Source organism: Pseudophryne corroboree, chromosome 5, assembly GCF_028390025.1.
Source record: "Pseudophryne corroboree isolate aPseCor3 chromosome 5, aPseCor3.hap2, whole genome shotgun sequence".
In the NCBI taxonomy this organism is placed as follows: Eukaryota; Metazoa; Chordata; class Amphibia; order Anura; family Myobatrachidae; genus Pseudophryne; species Pseudophryne corroboree.
Genome location: NC_086448.1, coordinates 517,574,194 through 517,599,782, shown reverse-complemented (window position 1 = coordinate 517,599,782; position 25,589 = coordinate 517,574,194). Strand labels below are relative to the sequence as shown.

At 45.7% G+C, this 25,589-nt stretch overlaps 1 protein-coding gene across 1 annotated transcript in view; it reads left to right on the top strand.

Moving 5' to 3' along the window:
- The window catches only part of F13A1 (coagulation factor XIII A chain), a 373,690-nt gene that overhangs the window by 108,148 nt on the left and 239,953 nt on the right, over positions 1 to 25,589 (top strand). Inside the window, exons 4-6 of the mRNA XM_063923095.1 lie at positions 11,509 to 11,760; positions 15,130 to 15,248; positions 17,147 to 17,254. Coding sequence (XP_063779165.1) covers positions 11,509 to 11,760; positions 15,130 to 15,248; positions 17,147 to 17,254 — 479 coding nt within the window. The remainder of the gene's footprint in view (positions 1 to 11,508; positions 11,761 to 15,129; positions 15,249 to 17,146; positions 17,255 to 25,589) is intronic.

The following is a 25,589-nucleotide window of genomic DNA, read 5'->3' as shown; positions in this document are numbered from 1 at the left end:
CACATAATACAGAAGATTTAAGTATTACATCAAAAGATAACCCACACAGACAATAAAGACAGAAAGCATAATGCAGGGTTGGTGTAAGCATTTTGGGTAATAACCTCCAGGGGTTGTGTATTCCACCCTCACAAGGTACCAGGTGCGGCAGCCATCTTAGGCGCTCTGCGTAGGATTACCCAGGGTGGAATAGTCCACCCCTAGAAGAGAACACAAAACGGGGAGATTGCAGAGTCCTTAGGTTCAGAGTAGGGTTCCAATAAAACCATCAGGTCCATGTATTTTTCATCCCATCCACAAGTTTACCAGATAAGGCAGCCATGTTGGGCGCACTACGAAGGTTACACAGTGGGAGATGAGCCATACAAGGGCCAAATGCATTCACGGGAAAACTGACACGAGTGTAGGAGTATGCTATACCCTGCATGGAAAGATCCAAATGAAGCACACCCTGCCCATGGAGGAACCATCCGAGGCAGCCATGTGAGGCGCACTGTGTAGGTTACTGCTGGCAGGGTGTGCAACCAATGGAGGTACACATTACAGGAATAGCACACAGTGGGGGGAAAGTACCCTGTAAGAAGAAAGAAGAGAAAGACACATTTGCAGGAAAACATTAATTTGTGAAAATTATAAATGTCCTGGTCTCATGAGAGCAGTGCGGGTGGGTGTGAGAGTGTGGGGAGCAGTGCGGGTGGGTGTAAGAATGTGGAGTGCACACTAATGTCCAATGGAACTGACCCAGCAAAATCTGGTCCTGATGCGCACGCCCCTCAGTTTCCTGCTCAGCTTGAGGGGTAGTCTTGGGGGCAGTCATGATGTTCTTGGACAGAGAAGTAGTAGGCATTGGTCCTGGTGTTCTCAAGGCAGAGGTGAGGAGAGGCCACATGATGGTCCTGAGTTGTAGTGTTTGGGGAAATTGTATTATTCGAGATTTTAGCGTATTCCAAATCCAGTTCAAACTCCGGTTCTAACTCCATTCTTAAATCACATTCTTAACAATTGCAATCTTCACAATTGCAAGCAGGCCAAGTCCTGACTGCAGGCCTTGATAATATTGCTCTTAAATGCTCCAACTATATCAGCTGGCAAAGGGGGAGGTATGCAATCAGAAGTTCAGCTAATTAACAGAGGTTATTTTGCATTGAAGAATATTTCTTAGGCTCTTAGCACAATGTTACCATTACTTGTTTGCTGTTTTTTGTCTTTTATAATGTGATGCCGGGTACACACTGGACAATGTTTTTCATTAGCGATGAACAACGGCAGGGCAAGCGTCTGCAAGTGCATACTTGCAGATGCCACCAACAACGAACAATCGGGAGGGGGGGGGGGCATTTTAGAGATGAGCGGGTTCGGTTTCTTTGAATCCGAACCCGCACGAACTTCACTTTTTTTTCCACGGGTCCGAGCGACTCGGATCTTCCCGCCTTGCTCGGTTAACCCGAGCGCGCCCGAACGTCATCATGACGCTGTCGGATTCTCGCGAGGCTCGGATTCTATCGCGAGACTCGGATTCTATATAAGGAGCCGCGCGTCGCCGCCATTTTCACTCGTGCATTGAGATTGATAGGGAGAGGACGTGTCTGGCGTCCTCTCCATTAGAATAGAGATAGATAGATTAGATAGAGAGAGATTGTGCAGAGTCGCAGACAGAGTTAGTTTACCACAGTCAGTGACCAGTGCAGTTGCTAGTTAACTTTTATTTAATATAATATATCCGTTCACTTCTCTCTGCTATATCCGTTCTCTGCCTGAAAAAAAAAACGATACACAGCACAGTCAGTCACACAGTGTGACTCAGTCTGTGTGCACTCAGCTCAGCCCAGTGTGCTGCACAGTCATCAATGTATAAATTAAAAGCTTATAATTAATTGTGGGGGAGACTGGGGAGCACTGCAGGTTGTTAGCAGGAGCCAGGAGTACAATTATATTAATTAACAGTGCACACTTTTGCTGCAGGAGTGGTGACCAGTGCCTGACCACCAGTATAGTATTGTTGTATACTACTAATATCTCTTTAAATATCAACCAGTCTATATTAGCAGCAGACACAGTACAGTGCGGTAGTTCACGGCTGTGGCTACCTCTGTGTCGGCACACGGCAGGCAGTCCGTCCGACCAGAATTGTATTATTTATTATTATATACCTACCACCTAACCGTGGTTTTTTTTTCATTCTTTATACCGTCATAGTGTCATCCTAATTGTTACGAGTATACTACTATCTCTTTATCAACCAGTGTACAGTGCGGTAGTTCACGGCTGTGGCTACCTCTGTGTCGGCACACGGCAGGCAGTCCGTCCGACCAGAATTGTATTATTTATTATTATATACCTACCACCTAACCGTGGTTTTTTTTTCATTCTTTATACCGTCATAGTGTCATCCTAATTGTTACGAGTATACTACTATCTCTTTATCAACCAGTGTACAGTGCGGTAGTTCACGGCTGTGGCTACCTCTGTGTCGGCACACGGCAGGCAGTCCGTCCGACCAGAATTGTATTATTTATTATTATATACCTACCACCTAACCGTGGTTTTTTTTTCATTCTTTATACCGTCATAGTGTCATCCTAATTGTTACGAGTATACTACTATCTCTTTATCAACCAGTGTACAGTGCGGTAGTTCACGGCTGTGGCTACCTCTGTGTCGGCACACGGCAGGCAGTCCGTCCGACCAGAATTGTATTATTTATTATTATATACCTACCACCTAACCGTGGTTTTTTTTTCATTCTTTATACCGTCATAGTGTCATCCTAATTGTTACGAGTATACTACTATCTCTTTATCAACCAGTGTACAGTGCGGTAGTTCACGGCTGTGGCTACCTCTGTGTCGGCACACGGCAGGCAGTCCGTCCGACCAGAATTGTATTATTTATTATTATATACCTACCACCTAACCGTGGTTTTTTTTTCATTCTTTATACCGTCATAGTGTCATCCTAATTGTTACGAGTATACTACTATCTCTTTATCAACCAGTGTACAGTGCGGTAGTTCACGGCTGTGGCTACCTCTGTGTCGGCACACGGCAGGCAGTCCGTCCGACCAGAATTGTATTATTTATTATTATATACCTACCACCTAACCGTGGTTTTTTTTTCATTCTTTATACCGTCATAGTGTCATCCTAATTGTTACGAGTATACTACTATCTCTTTATCAACCAGTGTACAGTGCGGTAGTTCACGGCTGTGGCTACCTCTGTGTCGGCAGTCGGCAGGCAGTCCGTCCATCCATAATTGTATTATTATTATAATATATACCACCTAACCGTGGTTTTTTTTTTCATTCTTTATACCGTCATAGTGTCATACTAGTTGTTACGAGTATACTACTATCTCTTTATCAACCAGTGTACAGTGCGGTAGTTCACGGCTGTGGCTACCTCTGTGTCGGCAGTCGGCAGGCAGTCCGTCCATCCATAATTGTATTATTATTATAATATATACCACCTAACCGTGGTTTTTTTTGCATTCTTTATACCGTCGTCATAGTGTCATACTAGTTGTTACGAGTATACTACTATCTCTTTATCAACCAGTGTACAGTGCGGTAGTTCACGGCTGTGGCTACCTCTGTGTCGGCAGTCGGCAGGCAGTCCGTCCATCCATAATTGTATTATTATTATAATATATACCACCTAACCGTGGTTTTTTTTTCATTCTTTATACCGTCGTCATAGTGTCATACTAGTTGTTACGAGTATACTACTATCTCTTTATCAACCAGTGTACAGTGCGGTAGTTCACGGCTGTGGCTACCTCTGTGTCGGCAGTCGGCAGGCAGTCCGTCCATCCATAATTGTATTATTATTATAATATATACCACCTAACCGTGGTTTTTTTTTCATTCTTTATACCGTCGTCATAGTGTCATACTAGTTGTTACGAGTATACTACTATCTCTTTATCAACCAGTGTACAGTGCGGTAGTTCACGGCTGTGGCTACCTCTGTGTCGGCAGTCGGCAGGCAGTCCGTCCATCCATAATTGTATTATTATTATAATATATACCACCTAACCGTGGTTTTTTTTTCATTCTTTATACCGTCGTCATAGTGTCATACTAGTTGTTACGAGTATACTACTATCTCTTTATCAACCAGTGTACAGTGCGGTAGTTCACGGCTGTGGCTACCTCTGTGTCGGCAGTCGGCAGGCAGTCCGTCCATCCATAATTGTATTATTATTATAATATATACCACCTAACCGTGGTTTTTTTATACCACCTAACCGTGGCAGTCCGTCCATAATTGTATACTAGTATCCAATCCATCCATCTCCATTGTTTACCTGAGGTGCCTTTTAGTTCTGCCTATAAAATATGGAGAACAAAAAAGTTGAGGTTCCAAAATTAGGGAAAGATCAAGATCCACTTCCACCTCGTGCTGAAGCTGCTGCCACTAGTCATGGCCGAGACGATGAAATGCCAGCAACGTCGTCTGCCAAGGCCGATGCCCAATGTCATAGTACAGAGCATGTCAAATCCAAAACACCAAATATCAGAAAAAAAAGGACTCCAAAACCTAAAATAAAATTGTCGGAGGAGAAGCGTAAACTTGCCAATATGCCATTTACCACACGGAGTGGCAAGGAACGGCTGAGGCCCTGGCCTATGTTCATGGCTAGTGGTTCAGCTTCACATGAGGATGGAAGCACTCAGCCTCTCGCTAGAAAACTGAAAAGACTCAAGCTGGCAAAAGCACCGCAAAGAACTGTGCGTTCTTTGAAATCCCAAATCCACAAGGAGAGTCCAATTGTGTCGTTTGCGATGCCTGACCTTCCCAACACTGGACGTGAAGAGCATGCGCCTTCCACTATTTGCATGCCCCCTGCAAGTGCTGGAAGGAGCACCCGCAGTCCAGTTCCTGATAGTCAGATTGAAGATGTCAGTGTTGAAGTACACCAGGATGAGGAGGATATGGGTGTTGCTGGCGCTGGGGAGGAAATTGACCAGGAGGATTCTGATGGTGAGGTGGTTTGTTTAAGTCAGGCACCCGGGGAGACACCTGTTGTCCGTGGGAGGAATATGGCCGTTGACATGCCAGGTGAAAATACCAAAAAAATCAGCTCTTCGGTGTGGAGGTATTTCACCAGAAATGCGGACAACAGGTGTCAAGCCGTGTGTTCCCTTTGTCAAGCTGTAATAAGTAGGGGTAAGGACGTTAACCACCTCGGAACATCCTCCCTTATACGTCACCTGCAGCGCATTCATAATAAGTCAGTGACAAGTTCAAAAACTTTGGGTGACAGCGGAAGCAGTCCACTGACCAGTAAATCCCTTCCTCTTGTAACCAAGCTCACGCAAACCACCCCACCAACTCCCTCAGTGTCAATTTCCTCCTTCCCCAGGAATGCCAATAGTCCTGCAGGCCATGTCACTGGCAAGTCTGACGAGTCCTTTCCTGCCTGGGATTCCTCCGATGCATCCTTGCGTGTAACGCCTACTGCTGCTGGCGCTGCTGTTGTTGCCGCTGGGAGTCGATGGTCATCCCAGAGGGGAAGTCGTAAGCCCACTTGTACTACTTCCAGTAAGCAATTGACTGTTCAACAGTCCTTTGCGAGGAAGATGAAATATCACAGCAGTCATCCTACTGCAAAGCGGATAACTGAGTCCTTGACAACTATGTTGGTGTTAGACGTGCGTCCGGTATCCGCCGTTAGTTCACAGGGAACTAGACAATTTATTGAGGCAGTGTGCCCCCGTTACCAAATACCATCTAGGTTCCACTTCTCTAGGCAGGCGATACCGAGAATGTACACGGACGTCAGAAAAAGACTCACCAGTGTCCTAAAAAATGCAGTTGTACCCAATGTCCACTTAACCACGGACATGTGGACAAGTGGAGCAGGGCAGGGTCAGGACTATATGACTGTGACAGCCCACTGGGTAGATGTATGGACTCCCGCCGCAAGAACAGCAGCGGCGGCACCAGTAGCAGCATCTCGCAAACGCCAACTCTTTCCTAGGCAGGCTACGCTTTGTATCACCGCTTTCCAGAATACGCACACAGCTGAAAACCTCTTACGGCAACTGAGGAAGATCATCGCGGAATGGCTTACCCCAATTGGACTCTCCTGTGGATTTGTGGCATCGGACAACGCCAGCAATATTGTGTGTGCATTAAATATGGGCAAATTCCAGCACGTCCCATGTTTTGCACATACCTTGAATTTGGTGGTGCAGAATTTTTTTAAAAACGACAGGGGCGTGCAAGAGATGCTGTCGGTGGCCAGAAAAATTGCGGGACACTTTCGGCGTACAGGCACCACGTACAGAAGACTGGAGCACCACCAAAAACTACTGAACCTGCCCTGCCATCATCTGAAGCAAGAAGTGGTAACGAGGTGGAATTCAACCCTCTATATGCTTCAGAGGTTGGAGGAGCAGCAAAAGGCCATTCAAGCCTATACAATTGAGCACGATATAGGAGATGGAATGCACCTGTCTCAAGTGCAGTGGAGAATGATTTCAACGTTGTGCAAGGTTCTGATGCCCTTTGAACTTGCCACACGTGAAGTCAGTTCAGACACTGCCAGCCTGAGTCAGGTCATTCCCCTCATCAGGCTTTTGCAGAAGAAGCTGGAGGCATTGAAGAAGGAGCTAACACGGAGCGATTCCGCTAGGCATGTGGGACTTGTGGATGCAGCCCTTAATTCGCTTAACAAGGATTCACGGGTGGTCAATCTGTTGAAATCAGAGCACTACATTTTGGCCACCGTGCTCGATCCTAGATTTAAAGCCTACCTTGGATCTCTCTTTCCGGCAGACACAGGTCTGCTGGGGTTGAAAGACCTGCTGGTGACAAAATTGTCAAGTCAAGCGGAACGCGACCTGTCAACATCTCCTCCTTCACATTCTCCCGCAACTGGGGGTGCGAGGAAAAGGCTCAGAATTCCGAGCCCACCCGCTGGCGGTGATGCAGGGCAGTCTGGAGCGACTGCTGATGCTGACATCTGGTCCGGACTGAAGGACCTGACAACCATTACGGACATGTCGTCTACTGTCACTGCATATGATTCTCTCAACATTGATAGAATGGTGGAGGATTATATGAGTGACCGCATCCAAGTAGGCACGTCACACAGTCCGTACTTATACTGGCAGGAAAAAGAGGCAATTTGGAGGCCCTTGCACAAACTGGCTTTATTCTACCTAAGTTGCCCTCCCACAAGTGTGTACTCCGAAAGAGTGTTTAGTGCCGCCGCTCACCTTGTCAGCAATCGGCGTACGAGGTTACATCCAGAAAATGTGGAGAAGATGATGTTCATTAAAATGAATTATAATCAATTCCTCCGCGGAGACATTGACCAGCAGCAATTGCCTCCACAAAGTACACAGGGAGCTGAGATGGTGGATTCCAGTGGGGACGAATTGATAATCTGTGAGGAGGGGGATGTACACGGTGATATATCGGAGGGTGAAGATGAGGTGGACATCTTGCCTCTGTAGAGCCAGTTTGTGCAAGGAGAGATTAATTGCTTCTTTTTTTGGGGGGGTCCAAACCAACCCGTCATATCAGTCACAGTCGTGTGGCAGACCCTGTCACTGAAATGATGGGTTGGTTAAAGTGTGCATGTCCTGTTTTGTTTATACAACATAAGGGTGGGTGGGAGGGCCCAAGGATAATTCCATCTTGCACCTCTTTTTTCTTTTCTTTTTCTTTGCATCATGTGCTGATTGGGGAGGGTTTTTTGGAAGGGACATCCTGCGTGACACTGCAGTGCCACTCCTAGATGGGCCCGGTGTTTGTGTCGGCCACTAGGGTCGCTAATCTTACTCACACAGCTACCTCATTGCGCCTCTTTTTTTCTTTGCGTCATGTGCTGTTTGGGGAGGGTTTTTTGGAAGGGACATCCTGCGTGACACTGCAGTGCCACTCCTAGATGTGCCCGGTGTTTGTGTCGGCCACTAGGGTCGCTAATCTTACTCACACAGTCAGCTACCTCATTGCGCCTCTTTTTTTCTTTGCGTCATGTGCTGTTTGGGGAGGGTTTTTTGGAAGGGCCATCCTGCGTGACACTGCAGTGCCACTCCTAGATGGGCCCGGTGTTTGTGTCGGCCACTAGGGTCGCTTATCTTACTCACACAGCGACCTCGGTGCAAATTTTAGGACTAAAAATAATATTGTGAGGTGTGATGTGTTCAGAATAGGCTGAAAATGAGTGTAAATTATGTTTTTTGAGGTTAATAATACTTTGGGATCAAAATTACCCCCAAATTCTATGATTTAAGCTGTTTTTTAGGGTTTTTTTAAAAAAACACCCGAATCCAAAACACACCCGAATCCGACAAAAAAAATTCGGTGAGGTTTTGCCAAAACGCGGTCGAACCCAAAACACGGCCGCGGAACCGAACCCAAAACCAAAACACAAAACCCGAAAAATTTCCGGCGCTCATCTCTAGGGCATTTGCGGGGGCCATGCTGCAATCGCCAGCATGGCCCTCACTGGCGATATCACTTGTTGGAACTGCATGCACGGCTGATGGGCGATGTCACTGACGACACGTGGGAGTGTACATACTGTAGTCAGCGACATAGTGCATACACACTGGACGATGGGGGTAATTCTGAGTTGATCGCAGCAGGAATTTTGTTAGCAGTTGGGCAAAACCATGTGCACTGCAGGGGAGGCAGATATAACATGTGCAGAGAGAGTTAGATTTGGGTGGGTTATTTTGTTTCTGTGCAGGGTAAATACTGGCTGCTTTATTTTTACACTGCAATTTAGATTGCAGATTGAACACACCACACCCAAATCTAACTCTCTCTGCACATGTTATATCTGCCTCCCCTGCAGTACACATGGGCCCTCATTCCGAGTTGTTCGCTCGCAAGGCGAATGTAGCAGAGTTACACACGCTAAGCCGCCGCCTACTGGGAGTGAATCTTAGCTTCTTAAAATTGCGACCGACGTACGCGCAATATTGCGATTACAAACGAGTTAGCAGTTTCAGAGTAGCTCCAGACTTACTCTGCCTGTGCGATCATTTCAGTGCTTGTCGTTCCTGGTTGACGTCACAAACACACCCAGCGTTCGCCCAGGCACTCCCACCGTTTCCCCGGCCACTCCTGCGTTTTTTCCGGAAACGGTAGCGTTTTCAGCCACACGCCCCTGAAACGCCGTGTATCCGCCCAGTAACACCCATTTCCTGTCAATCACATTACGATCGCCGGAGCGAAGAAAAAGCCGTGAGTAAAAATACTTTCATCATAGTAAAGTTACTTGGCGCAGTCGCAGTGCGAACATTGCGCATGCGTACTAAGCGGATTTTCACTGCGATGCGATGAAAAATACCGAGCGAACAACTCGGAATGAGGGCCAAAGTTCCTGCTGTGATCAACTCAGAATTACCCCCGATATCAGGAATGATGTGTCCAAATCAGGCACCTTAAGACTCTGATGCAAACTTTTAATATCATTTTTATGAACAAAACAATGGGATCAAACAGATTAACAAGATGGCAAGAAACAGAATATAGACATTATAACTTAAATCCAGTAATCTCCTTTGGGTTTATTTAGGAACGTGACAAGTGACAAGAAAAAGACATTTTGGAAACAAGCAAATTCTATCTTCTGATTCCGGGTCAAGTTATAATCATGACAGCCTCCATGAGGAATTCGTATTTCGGGGTCCTGCCAATATCTGAGTAGCTAATGCCTTGCACACATTTTGTGTAGTAATCTGTGCTACGAGCCAGAATAGGGACATCAATTCCATTTAATATAGGTGGTCATTCCAAGTTGTTCGCTCGCTAGCTGCTTTTAGCAGCTTTGCACACGCTAAGCCGCCGCCTACTGGGAGTGAATCTTAGCATAGTAAAATTGCGAACAAAAGATTAGCAGAATTGCGAATAGACACTTCTTAGCAGTTTCTGAGTAGCTCCAGACTTACTCGGCAACTGCGATCAGTTCAGTCAGTTTCGTTCCTAGTTTGACGTCACAAACACCCCCAGCGTTCGCCCAGACACTCCCCGTTTCTTCAGACACTCCTGCGTTTTTCCCAGAAACTGCAGCGTTTTTTCACACACACCCATAAAACGGCCAGTTTCCGCCAAGAAACACCCACTTTTCTTGTCAATCACATTACGATCACCAGAACGACGAAAAAACCTTGTAATGCCGTGAGTAAAATGCCTAACTTAATAGCAAATTTACTTGGCGCAGTCGCAGTGCAAACATTGCGCATGCGCAATTAGCGAAAAATCGCTGCGATGCGAAGAAAATTACCGAGCGAACAACTCGGAATGAGGGCCATAGTGTGCAAAGATAGTGTACCAGGAGGTATGACAGCATATGCATACACTCAGGGCCAGTGCTAGGGTGTTCGGCGCCCCCCTGCAAACTATAAATTTGCGTCCCCCCATACTTTGCAAAGGGACAGCGCACATAATACCCACTGTACCAGTGTCGCTTACACACGTAACGCCCCCTGTACCAGTGCTGCTTACACACTTAACGCCTTCTGTAGCAGTGCCGCTTACACACGTAACGCCGCCTGTACCAGTGCCGCTTACACATGTGATGCCCCCTGTACCAGTGCAGCTTACACACGTAGCACCCCCTGTACCAGTGCCGCTTACACACATAACACCCCCTGTACCGGTGCTGCTTGCACACGTAACACCCCTGTACCAGTGACGCTTACACACATTATGCCGCAGTCACACATACACACACAGATACACACACCACATACACACACACACACACACACACACACACACACACACACACACATACATACTGTACATACATTACACACATACACAGTCACACATATATACAGTATACACAGATACTGTATACACATACACACACACTCACTCTCTTTCCAGACACTTACCTAATGAAGTCTGGCTGGCCGGAGCTGTAGAGCTCACCCTCCTGCTGCAGCCTGGTCCCGTCTAGCTCCGCACCTTATTCCCATCTATTCTCCGCCCCCTTTGGATCCCGCTCGGCCACTGAACTGTAACACAGGGGAGGGGAGGGGGAGAGGAGGCTTTGTGCTGCCGGCGCTGAGGGGGAGACGAGGCTTTGTGCTGCCAGCGCCACTGCATGTCATAGAGTGTGACAGCAGCTGGCCGCAGCAGCTGGCCGCAGCAGCTCATCACAGGGATGCAGAGCAGGGAGAGCACCTCTCCAGTCTGGCGCCTGCATACACTCAAAGTGGGCATCTCAGTCCTTGCATATTCATATGCATGGATGCACACCAGGAAAGGACTTATTAACGTCATTTGCTATCAGGCCTTAAGTGAGTCACCATGATGGGATGTGAGTTCTTACAAACAATGACACATCTAACTACTGTTTTGTTGCAGAGCATTTCAAATAACTTATAGTTAAGGTCATGTGGAACATACTAAGTTGATAAGAGAAATTGAACAATAGATGTCAAGTTCATCTTTAATACCTTATATTTGGTTGCAATTCCTTTTTAACAAATAAGGTTATGCCTAACCATTTTCATGCCTTTATCTTATTCAGGTCGCTACCCACAACAAAGCAAAGGAACATACATACCAATCCCTATCGTGGAAAACCTAGAAGTCGGAAAATGGGGAGCAAAAGTTATTCTTGAGGAAGACAACTCTATTACTTTGTCTATATTATCAGCACCTGACTGCATCATAGGCAAATTCCGCATGTATATTGCTGTATTAACTTCTTATGAGATACGGAGGACACCTAGAAACTCTAACACAGACACATACATTCTCTTCAATCCTTGGTGCAAAGGTAAGCAGCACCGGCTAGGGCCTTTACTTACTTATCACTTATAATATATATCAATTTAACATAGTTTAACTGTTTACATCATGGTACACAACTTTATGTTTAGTTCTAATTATTTGCTTTCACCCAGCTGTGAAATGAGCGATCTACAGTAACTAGATTTGGCATGTATGGCTGTGCATCGTTATCGCTATGGGCATACACATGCAGAGATCCATGCTTAATTTCTAAGCAATCTAGTCAGATTGTTTAGAATTTAAGCACGGATATCTCCGTGTGTACCCCCCTTAAGGCCCCAGTGTTTTAACAATAAAAGATTGTTAATGCAGAATTTCCACAGTTGGATCAGTTTACCGAACTCACGTGTGAGTCCTGGATTACGCCTTACAAGCAGTTCCAGTTACCAAAAAGACACGTCCTTTTACCCTTTTCCGGTAGCAGAATCTAATACAGGTTGAGTATCCCATATCCAAGTATTCCGAAATACGGAATATTCCGAAATACAGACTTTTTTGAGTGAGAGTGTGATAGTGAAACCTTTGTTTTTTGATGGCTCAATGTACACAAACTTTGTTTAATACACAAAGTTATTAAAAATATTGTATTAAAGGACCTTCAGGCTGTGTGTATAAGGTGTATATGAAACATAAATGAATTGTGTGAATGTACACACACTTTGTTTAATGCACAAAGTTATAAAAAATATTGGCTAAAATGACCTTCAGGCTGTGTGTATAAGGTGTATATGTAACATAAATGCATTCTGTGCTTAGATTTAGGTCCCATCACCATGATATCTCATTATGGTATGCAATTATTCCAAAATACCTCTGGTCCCAAGCATTTTGGATAAGGGATACTCAACCTGTAATTGTGAGGCTCCCCCTTCTGTAGATGCTAATGTGGCTCGCCTGGTTAGAAGCTTTACATCACCTATTCCCACTGCGCCCTCCCTCAAGGATGTCACTGACAGAAAAATAAAGACTTTCCTCAAGTTTGTGTATTCGCATGCGGGCATCATTACATGCTCAGATATGGCTTCGTCTTGGGTTGCTAAAGCTATTGAGGGCTGGGCAGATGCACTTAAAATTAGCCTCCCATCAGATGCTACCATGGAATAACTGTCCCATATTTCACATATCAGGGAAGCGCTTCCTACCTTGGGGAGGCAGCCTTAGATACTGGAGTTCTCGCTTCTAAAGGGTCTGTGACCTCTGTGGCAGCTCAACTTGTTCTCTAACTCCACTCTTGGAGGGCAGACTCTGATTCCAAAAAGGCGCTCAAATCTCTGCCCTTCGTGGGTAATATACTTTTTGGCACTGAATTGGATAAAATTGTGGCCACAGTTGCCGCTTCTAAAACTGCATTTCTCCCTTCAGCTGCAGCCTGAAAGCCCAGGACATCATACTGTAAGTCCTTTCGACCCCAGGGGAAAGCTAAGGGCATGTCCTTTCCTAAACATACCACCTCTTCTAAGCCCAACAAGCCACATTCCAAGCAATCCTGGGCACCCAGACGTCCAGCTGCAAAGTCAGATGACAAGCCCTCTGCCTGATGGGGCAGGCCTCCTCCTGGGAAATCCCATGGTGGGAGGCCAACTTCTTCAGTTTGCAGAGTCGTTTTTGTACGTGTCTTCCAGCAGATTATATATACAGTCTCTTCTACCACCCAAAGTCAAAGTGCCAGTTCCCCCAGAACAGCAGACGACAGGCTTTTACTCCACCCTTTTTCTGGTCCAGCAGCCAAACGGTTCCTTTCGAATCATACTCCATCTCAAGGCCCTCAGCAAGTTTATACGAGTACCCAGGTTTCGCATGGAAACCCTCCACTCCATTATCCTTGCACTGGAGCCTAGAGACTTTATGGCTTCCCTGGATATCCAGGAAGGATGCATATCTATATGTACCTATTACTCTCAATCATCAGCAATACTTGATATTTGCTATCCGCCAGCAGCATAATAAATTCCAGGTGCTGCCCTTTGGCTTTTCTATGGCCCCTTGGGTCTTTACCAAAATTATGGCATCTCAGGTGTCATGGAGTCCAAATTCTTACTTACCTTGATGACCTACTGATTTTAGCCCAATATCTCCATCTGGATTGTCAACTGGAAAAGTCCTCCCTGTGTCCTTCTCAGAAGATGCTAAATCTAGGAGGACAGCAGGTGATCAGGTCTGAACTGCACATGTGCATGCGTCGCAGTGCCCATTGCCATGCCAGAGATGCGATTGGCATCTCAGCCCAGTGATCGCCTCTTCCTGAGACCAGCAGAGGCGTTCGCTGGGCGGGAGGGGCGGGCTGATGGCATTGGGGGGGGGGGGCACGGTCCGGACAACGCAGGCATGCCCGAAACGTGCGGGGGGCGGGTGGCGGCAGCTGCCTGACGTCACACGCAGCCTATGCGACCCTGGATGCGACAAGCATCTCCCTGCCAGAGCACAGGAGCTGCGCAGGTAGCGAGCTACTTGTCAAGTACAAAAGCATCGCTGCTGTGCGATGCTTTTGTACTTGTGCGGGGGGCGGGTAAGGCCTGACATGCGGGGCGTCCCCCCGCATGTCAGAGTAAATGATCATAGATGTGCTAAATTTAGCACATCTACAATCAACTCTGAATTACCCCTTTAGTGCCTAATTCAAGGTTGATTGCAAAACAACATTTTCCTCTAATGTGCAAAGCCATGTGCACTGCAGGTGGGGCAGATTTAACATGTGCAGAGAGAGTTAGATTTGGGTGGGGTGTGTTCAAACTGAAATATAAATTGCAGTGTAAAAATAAAGCAGTCAGTATTTATTAAACTTTACAGAAACAATATAACCCACCCAAAACTAACTCTCTCTGCACATGTTATATCTGCCCCACCTGTAGTGCACATGGTTTTGCCCATAAGAGGTAAATGTTATTTTGCAATCAACTTTGAATTAGGCCCTTAATGCAGATTTCTGTCACCCCCTCCTGAGGCTCAAACAGAAATCCGTGGTAAGTAGGGCTATCTACCCTCATTGCAGATGCTGTGAATGCATTAACCCATAGCCCAAAGCACTTATCCTGGAATCTATGAATTAACGGGTATTAGCCACAGATCTATCACATGAGGAAAAGAGCTTGTAGTTGAATAGATCCAAGTGTAAAATTCTGAGGCTACAAGCTCTTTTCCTAGTGCGGTATTGAGCCTAACTGAATCTGGTTCTATGTGTGAGTTTTAACTTTGTATGGACGTTTCTAATGATCTATTAATTGTTCGAATTATAAAAAGCAACTAAAGTGTTCTGGTTAAAAATAAAAGCTGTTAAAGACTTCATAACTGGGCAAATGTATGTTTATGAATAGAAACGGCAACCGCTTTACACTAACACCTGTGTTCCTATGAGTAGAAGATGCTGTTTACATGGATGACGAGAGGGAAATAGAAGAATATGTCATGAATGATGTTGGTGTCATTTTTAATGGAGAAATTAGCAATATTAAGAAAAGAAGCTGGGAGTATGGACAGGTGAGAACTCATATTTATTAGTTGGCATTAAGCAGATTTTCCTGTATTAATACGTAATCTCATCACTTTATCAAATTATTGTAAAAATTGGGTATCCACTGGCTTGTCTCAGGTGACATTTGGTTGGACGTACATCATATAAGTATGGCTTAAGAACTGAAGAAAACAAGCCCTGAGCTGGCACAAAATGAATATAATTTGTAAGACACATGCCATTCCAAACAACAATAAATGCCAGTAAAGTGTGCCCTATTTAGTTATCATCTCATCCATAGGTGTCAGAACAGGGGAGGGGGGAGAGGCTCTGCACTGCCTCTATTACATAGTACAGAGCTGGCAGGCACTAGGACCCACCAAGGCTTTGACAGCAGGTCTGTCCTGCAACAGCCCCTACTGTGCAGGCGCGGCCATGCAGTGGCTCTCTCTCCTCTGATGCACCTTTGCAATATCCTTAATTGAATTAATTAGCACCACCTGAAAGAGGGAGATGAATTCACTTGGACATACTTTACAGTGAAACCTAGCTGCTGCTGTGATCTATGTTTATTACACAAGAAACAGATATATCCTTAGAGTGCCACAGCACAGAGCACAGAGAGAAGCAATGCATCCACAGTGCAGAAAGCCTGAAACAATTGTGCAATCATTTATGCTACCACTGCTATATATACCACCGCCGCTTATCTGTACAAGCCCCCTACTGCCCTTACAGTGAGTTTAGAGCCGGATGGTACATGCTGCACCAGAGGCACTACAATGCCCAGCAAATCCTGTACACTCCAGGCTGCCACTGTATAGTGCCTGCCGATGAGATCCCTGCATTGCTACTCATTAACCCCTGCATCTGGTAGGTGTGTGGCGGTTTTTCTAGCTGCCACGGGGGAGGGGGGGAGGTGGATTTAGGGGTGCCAAAATTGTATCTTTGCCCCTCCAACCTAAAAATGATCTGATGCCTCTGATCTCACCACAACAACTTCTCTCTACACTGCACTGCCCACAACATGAGGTGCATCAGTGCATCAATAGAATGGTCTTCACACTGATGTCCTTCCACAAACATGACCTTCTTGTTCTGTAATCCTATGACCAAAATGTAAAAATGTCATCATCCCAGGATGTCATCACCCCAGTATGTCATCATCCCAGGATGTTATCATCCCATTAGTTACATTTTTTTTAATGAAACTAAATGTATCTGTGCTTACTGTTTTAGGGTTGTTTTGTCACATACACACATGATCTTTTGTTTTGTTTCGGTGTTGATACATCAATCTGTCTGTCCTTCTGTGTGTACTAAAAAAGACAATTCCCATTTCATGTCCTACAAGGAATTTGTTAGAGACATATTGAATATTAATCTATTAACATGATTATTTGGAATTTGATTATGCATATGGATGTCACAGTGGTAAGCATTACTGCCTTATGGTGCAAGGTCCATAGTTTCTATGGGATTACACACTGCTCCGATTTCCTCCCAAAATCCAAACACACTGGCAGGATTATGTTAGTTTGCACAGGCATACTGTATGTGTGTTAGAAAATTTACATTGTAATCCCTACTAGTACTGTGGCTAGGATGCACAAGCAGCTTCTGCTGATTAAACTGAAATGCAGCATGCCAATATACTGTGTGAGACTGTGGCTGTATCTGCATATGAAATGCTACATACAGAATATAGGCATGCTGCATATCATTTTAATCAGCAGAAGCTGATGATGCCCCTAGGCATATCAAATGCCCTAGGCAATTGCCTAGTTTGCCTATGCCTATGGCCGGCTCTGAGTACAGGAACTGAGGTGAATGACCAAGCATTCTCTTTACAGAGCTGTTCGCTAATTCAGTGTATTTAATAATAAAAGACAACTTCCTTCTAAAGTAGCTATGTCATTTTTAGTTTGAAGAGAGGATACTTGATGCTTGCCTTTTTTTAATGGATAAAGCTGAACTTGATCTCTCTGGAAGAGGCAACCCGGTCAAGATCAGCCGTGTTGGATCTGCAATGGTATGTGCAATATGTTCTTTATTGCATACAGTCTGTAATTGTGCAATTGTGAAAAAAGAATGAAGAGATCTATTTCCTTGTGATTTCACAATTCTCCCTTAACACTATCTGTTGCATGGCAAAAATGTGTATTATGCAATCAATATTTTGCTGTTACCCTATACTGGTGTCATGTTCACAGCCAAACCTTCTTATCCCATTATGCAAATCAGAGCTGATAACAGAAATCTTGGACTGCATCGGCTGCAGCCCATAAAATTCATGAAAGGCAGGGAGTGACTTCATACATGAAGCATTCGCTCTGCTAATCACAGCCTAGTCTGGCAGTCCAAGAGTTGAAAAACACCTCCTCCTGGGGCTGCCTGTACTGTCTGTGGCTGACAGGTAGAACTTCCAATAGGAAGTTACTATTGGTCACAGTGAAGCCAGTGCAGTCATGGACTGCATCTGGCTCACTGACACTGAGCTAGGGGTGTCAGATTTTACTGGCAGGGCTGCAGTCCTGCTGCCCATAGGTAAAATTCGCCACTGGATCTTTGTATTCACTGGGACAGATTTTTAGAGCAGAAAATCCTTTAATGGAGTAAAAGCTATGGTAATTAATACATATGTCCCTACGGGGAAGCATTCGATATCACGGCTGTCGGGATCCCGGTGCTCGGCATACCCGCGCCGGTATACCAACAACTATTCTCCCTCTTGGGGTGTCCATGACATCCCTGGAGGGAGAATAAATAGCGTGGCTCACGTAGCGCGCCACCGTGCCCGCAAGGTGCTCTTTTGCACTCACCCCACTGCTGGCATTCCGACGGTTGGGATCCCGAAGCCAGTATGCTGGGCACCGGGATCCTGACATCTGGGATATCATAGTAGACCCATCCCTATGATGTCAATAAAAACAGCGTATGCAGGTTCTAGTATGGAATAAATTCTCCTCTCCCATCCTACAGGTTGAGTCTCCCATATCTGAAAGTCCGATATCATACATGAAATTCTGAAATATTGTATTAAATTACCCTCAGGCTATGTGTATAAGGTTTATATGAAACATAAATGCATTTCGTGTTTACATTTGAGTCCCATTCCTAAGTTATCTCATAATAGTATTCACATATTCCAAAATACACAAAATCTAAAATACTTCTGGTCCCAAGCATTTCGTATAGGGGAGACTCAATCTGTATTGTCTTTTTTTAGTAAAGAAAATAGGTTTAAATTTTCTCCAGATCTTTCCCTATATATTATGGAACAGAAAACTGCACAGCATGTAGAAAATTATGAGTTTCAAAGAACTCCTTTCCTTATGAGAAGAACCATGTTACTATGCTTTTAATCCGGTGTGATGGAAACTGGCAGGTCAATATCGCATGTTCAGCAATAAGGCATTCATAGTCATTGACTGAACAATAACACAGTATAATTGCCCATGGCATCAAAGACACAGAGGAGCTCTAGGGAAGCCAGTGAATTTGACTTGAGACCTAATTGAAGGTAACATTTTAACATTGTTTCAAAAGCATGTAAAATGGTAGAATGTAATGGTAGTAGATAGCATAAAAATATTAAACTAATTGGGGGAACTATAAACTCATAGAATAAGTGAAGAGGTATATAGTCAGCTACAATGCTGATTCATTTACAGTTATCTTTGACATCTACCTACACAGCAAGTATACTAAAGACTATACACTAAACTTCCCTCAGCTCAGCCATTATTTCAACTCCTGACTACAGAAAACGGTGACTAAAGGGCCATATACACTAGAGATGAGCGGGTTCGGTTTCTCTGAATCCGAACCCGCCCGAACTTCATGGTTTTTTTCACGGGTCCGAGCAGACTCGGATCCTCCCGCCTTGCTCGGTTAACCCGAGCGCGCCCGAACGTCATCATGACGCTGTCGGATTCTCGCGAGACTCGGATTCTATATAAGGAGCCGCGCGTCGCCGCCATTTTCACACGTGCATTGAGATTGATAGGGAGAGGACGTGGCTGGCGTCCTCTCCATTTAGATTATAAGAGAGAGAGATTTACTGGAGCTTAGGACTAGGAGGAGTACTGTAGAAGTGTAGAGAGTGCAGAGAGTTTACTAGTGAGTGACCACCAGACAGTGCAGTTTATTTAATATATCCGTTCTCTGCCTGAAAAAAGCGATACACACAGTGACTCAGTCACATACCATATCTGTGTGCACTGCTCAGGCTCAGCCCAGTGTGCTGCATCATCTATATATATTATATATCTGTCTGACTGCTCAGCTCACACAGCTTATAATTGTGGGGGAGACTGGGGAGCACTGCAGTGCCAGTTATAGGTTATAGCAGGAGCCAGGAGTACATAATATTATATAGTGAGTGACCACCAGACAGTGCAGTTTATTTAATATATCCGTTCTCTGCCTGAAAAAAGCGATACACACAGTGACTCAGTCACATACCATATCTGTGTGCACTGCTCAGGCTCAGCCCAGTGTGCTGCATCATCTATATATATTATATATCTGTCTGACTGCTCAGCTCACACAGCTTATAATTGTGGGGGAGACTGGGGAGCACTGCAGTGCCAGTTATAGGTTATAGCAGGAGCCAGGAGTACATAATATTATATTAAAATTAAACAGTGCACACTTTTGCTGCAGGAGTGCCACTGCCAGTGTGACTGACCAGTGACCTGACCACACTGACCACCAGTATAGTTAGTAGTATACTTATATTGTGATTGCCTGAAAAAGTTAAACACTCGTCGTGTGACTTCACTTGTGTGTTGTTGTTTTTTTTATTCTATAAAAATAAAACTCATTCTGCTGACAGACAGTGTCCAGCAGGTCCGTCATTATATAATATATAATATATACCTGTCCGGCTGCAGTAGTGATATATATATATATTTTTTATATCATTTATCATCCAGTCGCAGCAGACACAGTACGGTAGTTCACGGCTGTGGCTACCTCTGTGTCTGCACTCGGCAGGCAGTCCGTCCATAATTGTATACCACCTAACCGTGGTTTTTTTTTCTTTCTTCTTTATACATACATAGTTACATAGACATCTCTTTATCAACCAGTCTATATTAGCAGCAGACACAGTACAGTACGGTAGTTCACGGCTGTGGCTACCTCTGTGTCTGCACTCGGCAGGCAGTCCGTCCATAATTGTATACCACCTAACCGTGGTTTTTTTTTCTTTCTTCTTTATACATACATAGTTACATAGACATCTCTTTATCAACCAGTCTATATTAGCAGCAGACACAGTACAGTACGGTAGTTCACGGCTGTGGCTACCTCTGTGTCTGCACTCGGCAGGCAGTCCGTCCATAATTGTATACCACCTAACCGTGGTTTTTTTTTCTTTCTTCTTTATACATACATAGTTACATAGACATCTCTTTATCAACCAGTCTATATTAGCAGCAGACACAGTACAGTACGGTAGTTCACGGCTGTGGCTACCTCTGTGTCTGCACTCGGCAGGCAGTCCGTCCATAATTGTATACCACCTAACCGTGGTTTTTTTTTCTTTCTTCTTTATACATACATAGTTACATAGACATCTCTTTATCAACCAGTCTATATTAGCAGCAGACACAGTACAGTACGGTAGTTCACGGCTGTGGCTACCTCTGTGTCTGCACTCGGCAGGCAGTCCATAATTGTATACTAGTATCCATCTCCATTGTTTACCTGAGGTGCCTTTTAGTTGTGCCTATTAAAATATGGAGATCAAAAATGTTGAGGTTCCAAAATTAGGGAAAGATCAAGATCCACTTCCACCTCGTGCTGAAGCTGCTGCCACTAGTCATGGCCGAGACGATGAAATGCCAGCAACGTCGTCTGCCAAGGCCGATGCCCAATGTCATAGTACAGAGCATGTCAAATCCAAAACACCAAATATCAGAAAAAAAAGGACTCCAAAACCTAAAATAAAATTGTCGGAGGAGAAGCGTAAACTTGCCAATATGCCATTTACGACACGGAGTGGCAAGGAACGGCTGAGGCCCTGGCCTATGTTCATGGCTAGTGGTTCAGCTTCACATGAGGATGGAAGCACTCAGCCTCTCGCTAGAAAAATGAAAAGACTCAAGCTGGCAAAAGCAGCACAGCAAAGAACTGTGCATTCTTCGAAATCCCAAATCCACAAGGAGAGTCCAATTGTGTCGGTTGCGATGCCTGACCTTCCCAACACTGGACGTGAAGAGCATGCGCCTTCCACCATTTGCACGCCCCCTGCAAGTGCTGGAAGGAGCACCCGCAGTCCAGTTCCTGATAGTCAGATTGAAGATGTCAGTGTTGAAGTACACCAGGATGAGGAGGATATGGGTGTTGCTGGCGCTGGGGAGGAAATTGACCAGGAGGATTCTGATGGTGAGGTGGTTTGTTTAAGTCAGGCACCCGGGGAGACACCTGTTGTCCGTGGGAGGAATATGGCCGTTGACATGCCAGGTGAAAATACCAAAAAAATCAGCTCTTCGGTGTGGAGGTATTTCAACAGAAATGCGGACAACAGGTGTCAAGCCGTGTGTTCCCTTTGTCAAGCTGTAATAAGTAGGGGTAAGGACGTTAACCACCTCGGAACATCCTCCCTTATACGTCACCTGCAGCGCATTCATAATAAGTCAGTGACAAGTTCAAAAACTTTGGGTGACAGCGGAAGCAGTCCACTGACCAGTAAATCCCTTCCTCTTGTAACCAAGCTCACGCAAACCACCCCACCAACTCCCTCAGTGTCAATTTCCTCCTTCCCCAGGAATGCCAATAGTCCTGCAGGCCATGTCACTGGCAATTCTGACGATTCCTCTCCTGCCTGGGATTCCTCCGATGCATCCTTGCGTGTAACGCCTACTGCTGCTGGCGCTGCTGTTGTTGCTGCTGGGAGTCGATGGTCATCCCAGAGGGGAAGTCGTAAGCCCACTTGTACTACTTCCAGTAAGCAATTGACTGTTCAACAGTCCTTTGCGAGGAAGATGAAATATTACAGCAGTCATCCTGCTGCAAAGCGGATAACTGAGGCCTTGACAACTATGTTGGTGTTAGACGTGCGTCCGGTATCCGCCGTTAGTTCACAGGGAACTAGACAATTTATTGAGGCAGTGTGCCCCCGTTACCAAATACCATCTAGGTTCCACTTCTCTAGGCAGGCGATACCGAGAATGTACACGGACGTCAGAAAAAGACTCACCAGTGTCCTAAAAAATGCAGTTGTACCCAATGTCCACTTAACCACGGACATGTGGACAAGTGGAGCAGGGCAGGGTCAGGACTATATGACTGTGACAGCCCACTGGGTAGATGTATGGACTCCCGCCGCAAGAACAGCAGCGGCGGCACCAGTAGCAGCATCTCGCAAACGCCAACTCTTTCCTAGGCAGGCTACGCTTTGTATCACCGCTTTCCAGAATACGCACACAGCTGAAAACCTCTTACGGCAACTGAGGAAGATCATCGCGGAATGGCTTACCCCAATTGGACTCTCCTGTGGATTTGTGGCATCGGACAACGCCAGCAATATTGTGTGTGCATTAAATATGGGCAAATTCCAGCACGTCCCATGTTTTGCACATACCTTGAATTTGGTGGTGCAGAATTTTTTAAAAAATGACAGGGGCGTGCAAGAGATGCTGTCGGTGGCCAGAAGAATTGCGGGACACTTTCGGCGTACAGGCACCACGTACAGAAGACTGGAGCACCACCAAAAACTACTGAACCTGCCCTGCCATCATCTGAAGCAAGAAGTGGTAACGAGGTGGAATTCAACCCTCTATATGCTTCAGAGGTTGGAGGAGCAGCAAAAGGCCATTCAAGCCTATACAATTGAGCACGATATAGTAGGTGGAATGCACCTGTCTCAAGCGCAGTGGAGAATGATTTCAACGTTGTGCAAGGTTCTGATGCCCTTTGAACTTGCCACACGTGAAGTCAGTTCAGACACTGCCAGCCTGAGTCAGGTCATTCCCCTCATCAGGCTTTTGCAGAAGAAGCTGGAGACATTGAAGGAGGAGCTAACACGGAGCGATTCCGCTAGGCATGTGGGACTTGTGGATGGAGCCCTTAATTCGCTTAACAAGGATTCACGGGTGGTCAATCTGTTGAAATCAGAGCACTACATTTTGGCCACCGTGCTCGATCCTAGATTTAAAGCCTACCTTGGATCTCTCTTTCCGGCAGAAACAAGTCTGCTGGGGTTGAAAGACCTGCTGGTGACAAAATTGTCAAGTCAAGCGGAACGCGACCTGTCAACATCTCCTCCTTCACATTCTCCCGCAACTGGGGGTGCGAGGAAAAGGCTCAGAATTCCGAGCCCACCCGCTGGCGGTGATGCAGGGCAGTCTGGAGCGACTGCTGATGCTGACATCTGGTCCGGACTGAAGGACCTGACAACGATTACGGACATGTCGTCTACTGTCACTGCATATGATTCTCTCAACATTGATAGAATGGTGGAGGATTATATGAGTGACCGCATCCAAGTAGGCACGTCACACAGTCCGTACTTATACTGGCAGGAAAAAGAGGCAATTTGGAGGCCCTTGCACAAACTGGCTTTATTCTACCTAAGTTGCCCTCCCACAAGTGTGTACTCCGAAAGAGTGTTTAGTGCCGCCGCTCACCTTGTCAGCAATCGGCGTACGAGGTTACATCCAGAAAATGTGGAGAAGATGATGTTCATTAAAATGAATTATAATCAATTCCTCCGCGGAGACATTGACCAGCAGCAATTGCCTCCACAAAGTACACAGGGAGCTGAGATGGTGGATTCCAGTGGGGACGAATTGATAATCTGTGAGGAGGGGGATGTACACGGTGATATATCGGAGGGTGATGATGAGGTGGACATCTTGCCTCTGTAGAGCCAGTTTGTGCAAGGAGAGATTAATTGCTTCTTTTTTGGGGGGGGTCCAAACCAACCCGTCATATCAGTCACAGTCGTGTGGCAGACCCTGTCACTGAAATGATGGGTTGGTTAAAGTGTGCATGTCCTGTTTTGTTTATACAACATAAGGGTGGGTGGGAGGGCCCAAGGACAATTCCATCTTGCACCTCTTTTTCTTTTCTTTTTCTTTGCATCATGTGCTGATTGGGGAGGGTTTTTTGGAAGGGACATCCTGCGTGACACTGCAGTGCCACTCCTAAATGGGCCCGGTGTTTGTGTCGGCCACTAGGGTCGCTAATCTTACTCACACAGTCAGCTACCTCATTGCGCCTCTTTTTTTCTTTGCGTCATGTGCTGTTTGGGGAGGGTTTTTTGGAAGGGACATCCTGCGTGACACTGCAGTGCCACTCCTAGATGGGCCCGGTGTTTGTGTCGGCCACTAGGGTCGCTAATCTTACTCACACAGCTACCTCATTGCGCCTCTTTTTTTCTTTGCGTCATGTGCTGTTTGGGGAGGGTTTTTTGGAAGGGACATCCTGCGTGACACTGCAGTGCCACTCCTAGATGGGCCCGGTGTTTGTGTCGGCCACTAGGGTCGCTAATCTTACTCACACAGCTACCTCATTGCGCCTCTTTTTTTCTTTGCGTCATGTGCTGTTTGGGGAGGTTTTTTGGAAGGGCCATCCTGCGTGACACTGCAGTGCCACTCCTAGATGGGCCCGGTGTTTGTGTCGGCCACTAGGGTCGCTAATCTTACTCACACAGCTACCTCATTGCGCCTCTTTTTTTCTTTGCGTCATGTGCTGTTTGGGGAGGGTTTTTTGGAAGGGACATCCTGCGTGACACTGCAGTGCCACTCCTAGATGGGCCCGGTGTTTGTGTCGGCCACTAGGGTCGCTTATCTTACTCACACAGCGACCTCGGTGCAAATTTTAGGACTAAAAATAATATTGTGAGGTGTGAGGTATTCAGAATAGACTGAAAATGAGTGTAAATTATGGTTTTTGAGGTTAATAATACTTTGGGATCAAAATGACCCCCAAATTCTATGATTTAAGCTGTTTTTTAGTGTTTTTTGAAAAAAACACCCGAATCCAAAACACACCCGAATCCGACAAAAAAAATTCGGTGAGGTTTTGCCAAAACGCGTTCGAACCCAAAACACGGCCGCGGAACTGAACCCAAAACCAAAACACAAAACCCGAAAAATTTCAGGCACTCATCTCTAATATACACTGGAGAGATGTGTGCTGAGCGATGCGGGGGAGGACGGGGGCCGCTCATTTCACCCAGCAGGTGAAATGAGCGACGTGCTAGATTGAGCCTGCATGCAGGCCAATCTAGCACTGGCGTTAGCGATGCGCTGGGCTGCGCATCGCTATCGCTGTGGGGGGTACACACGAGTGATCTGTGCTTAAAATCTAAGCAATCTAGCTAGATTGCTTAGATTTTAAGCATGGATCTC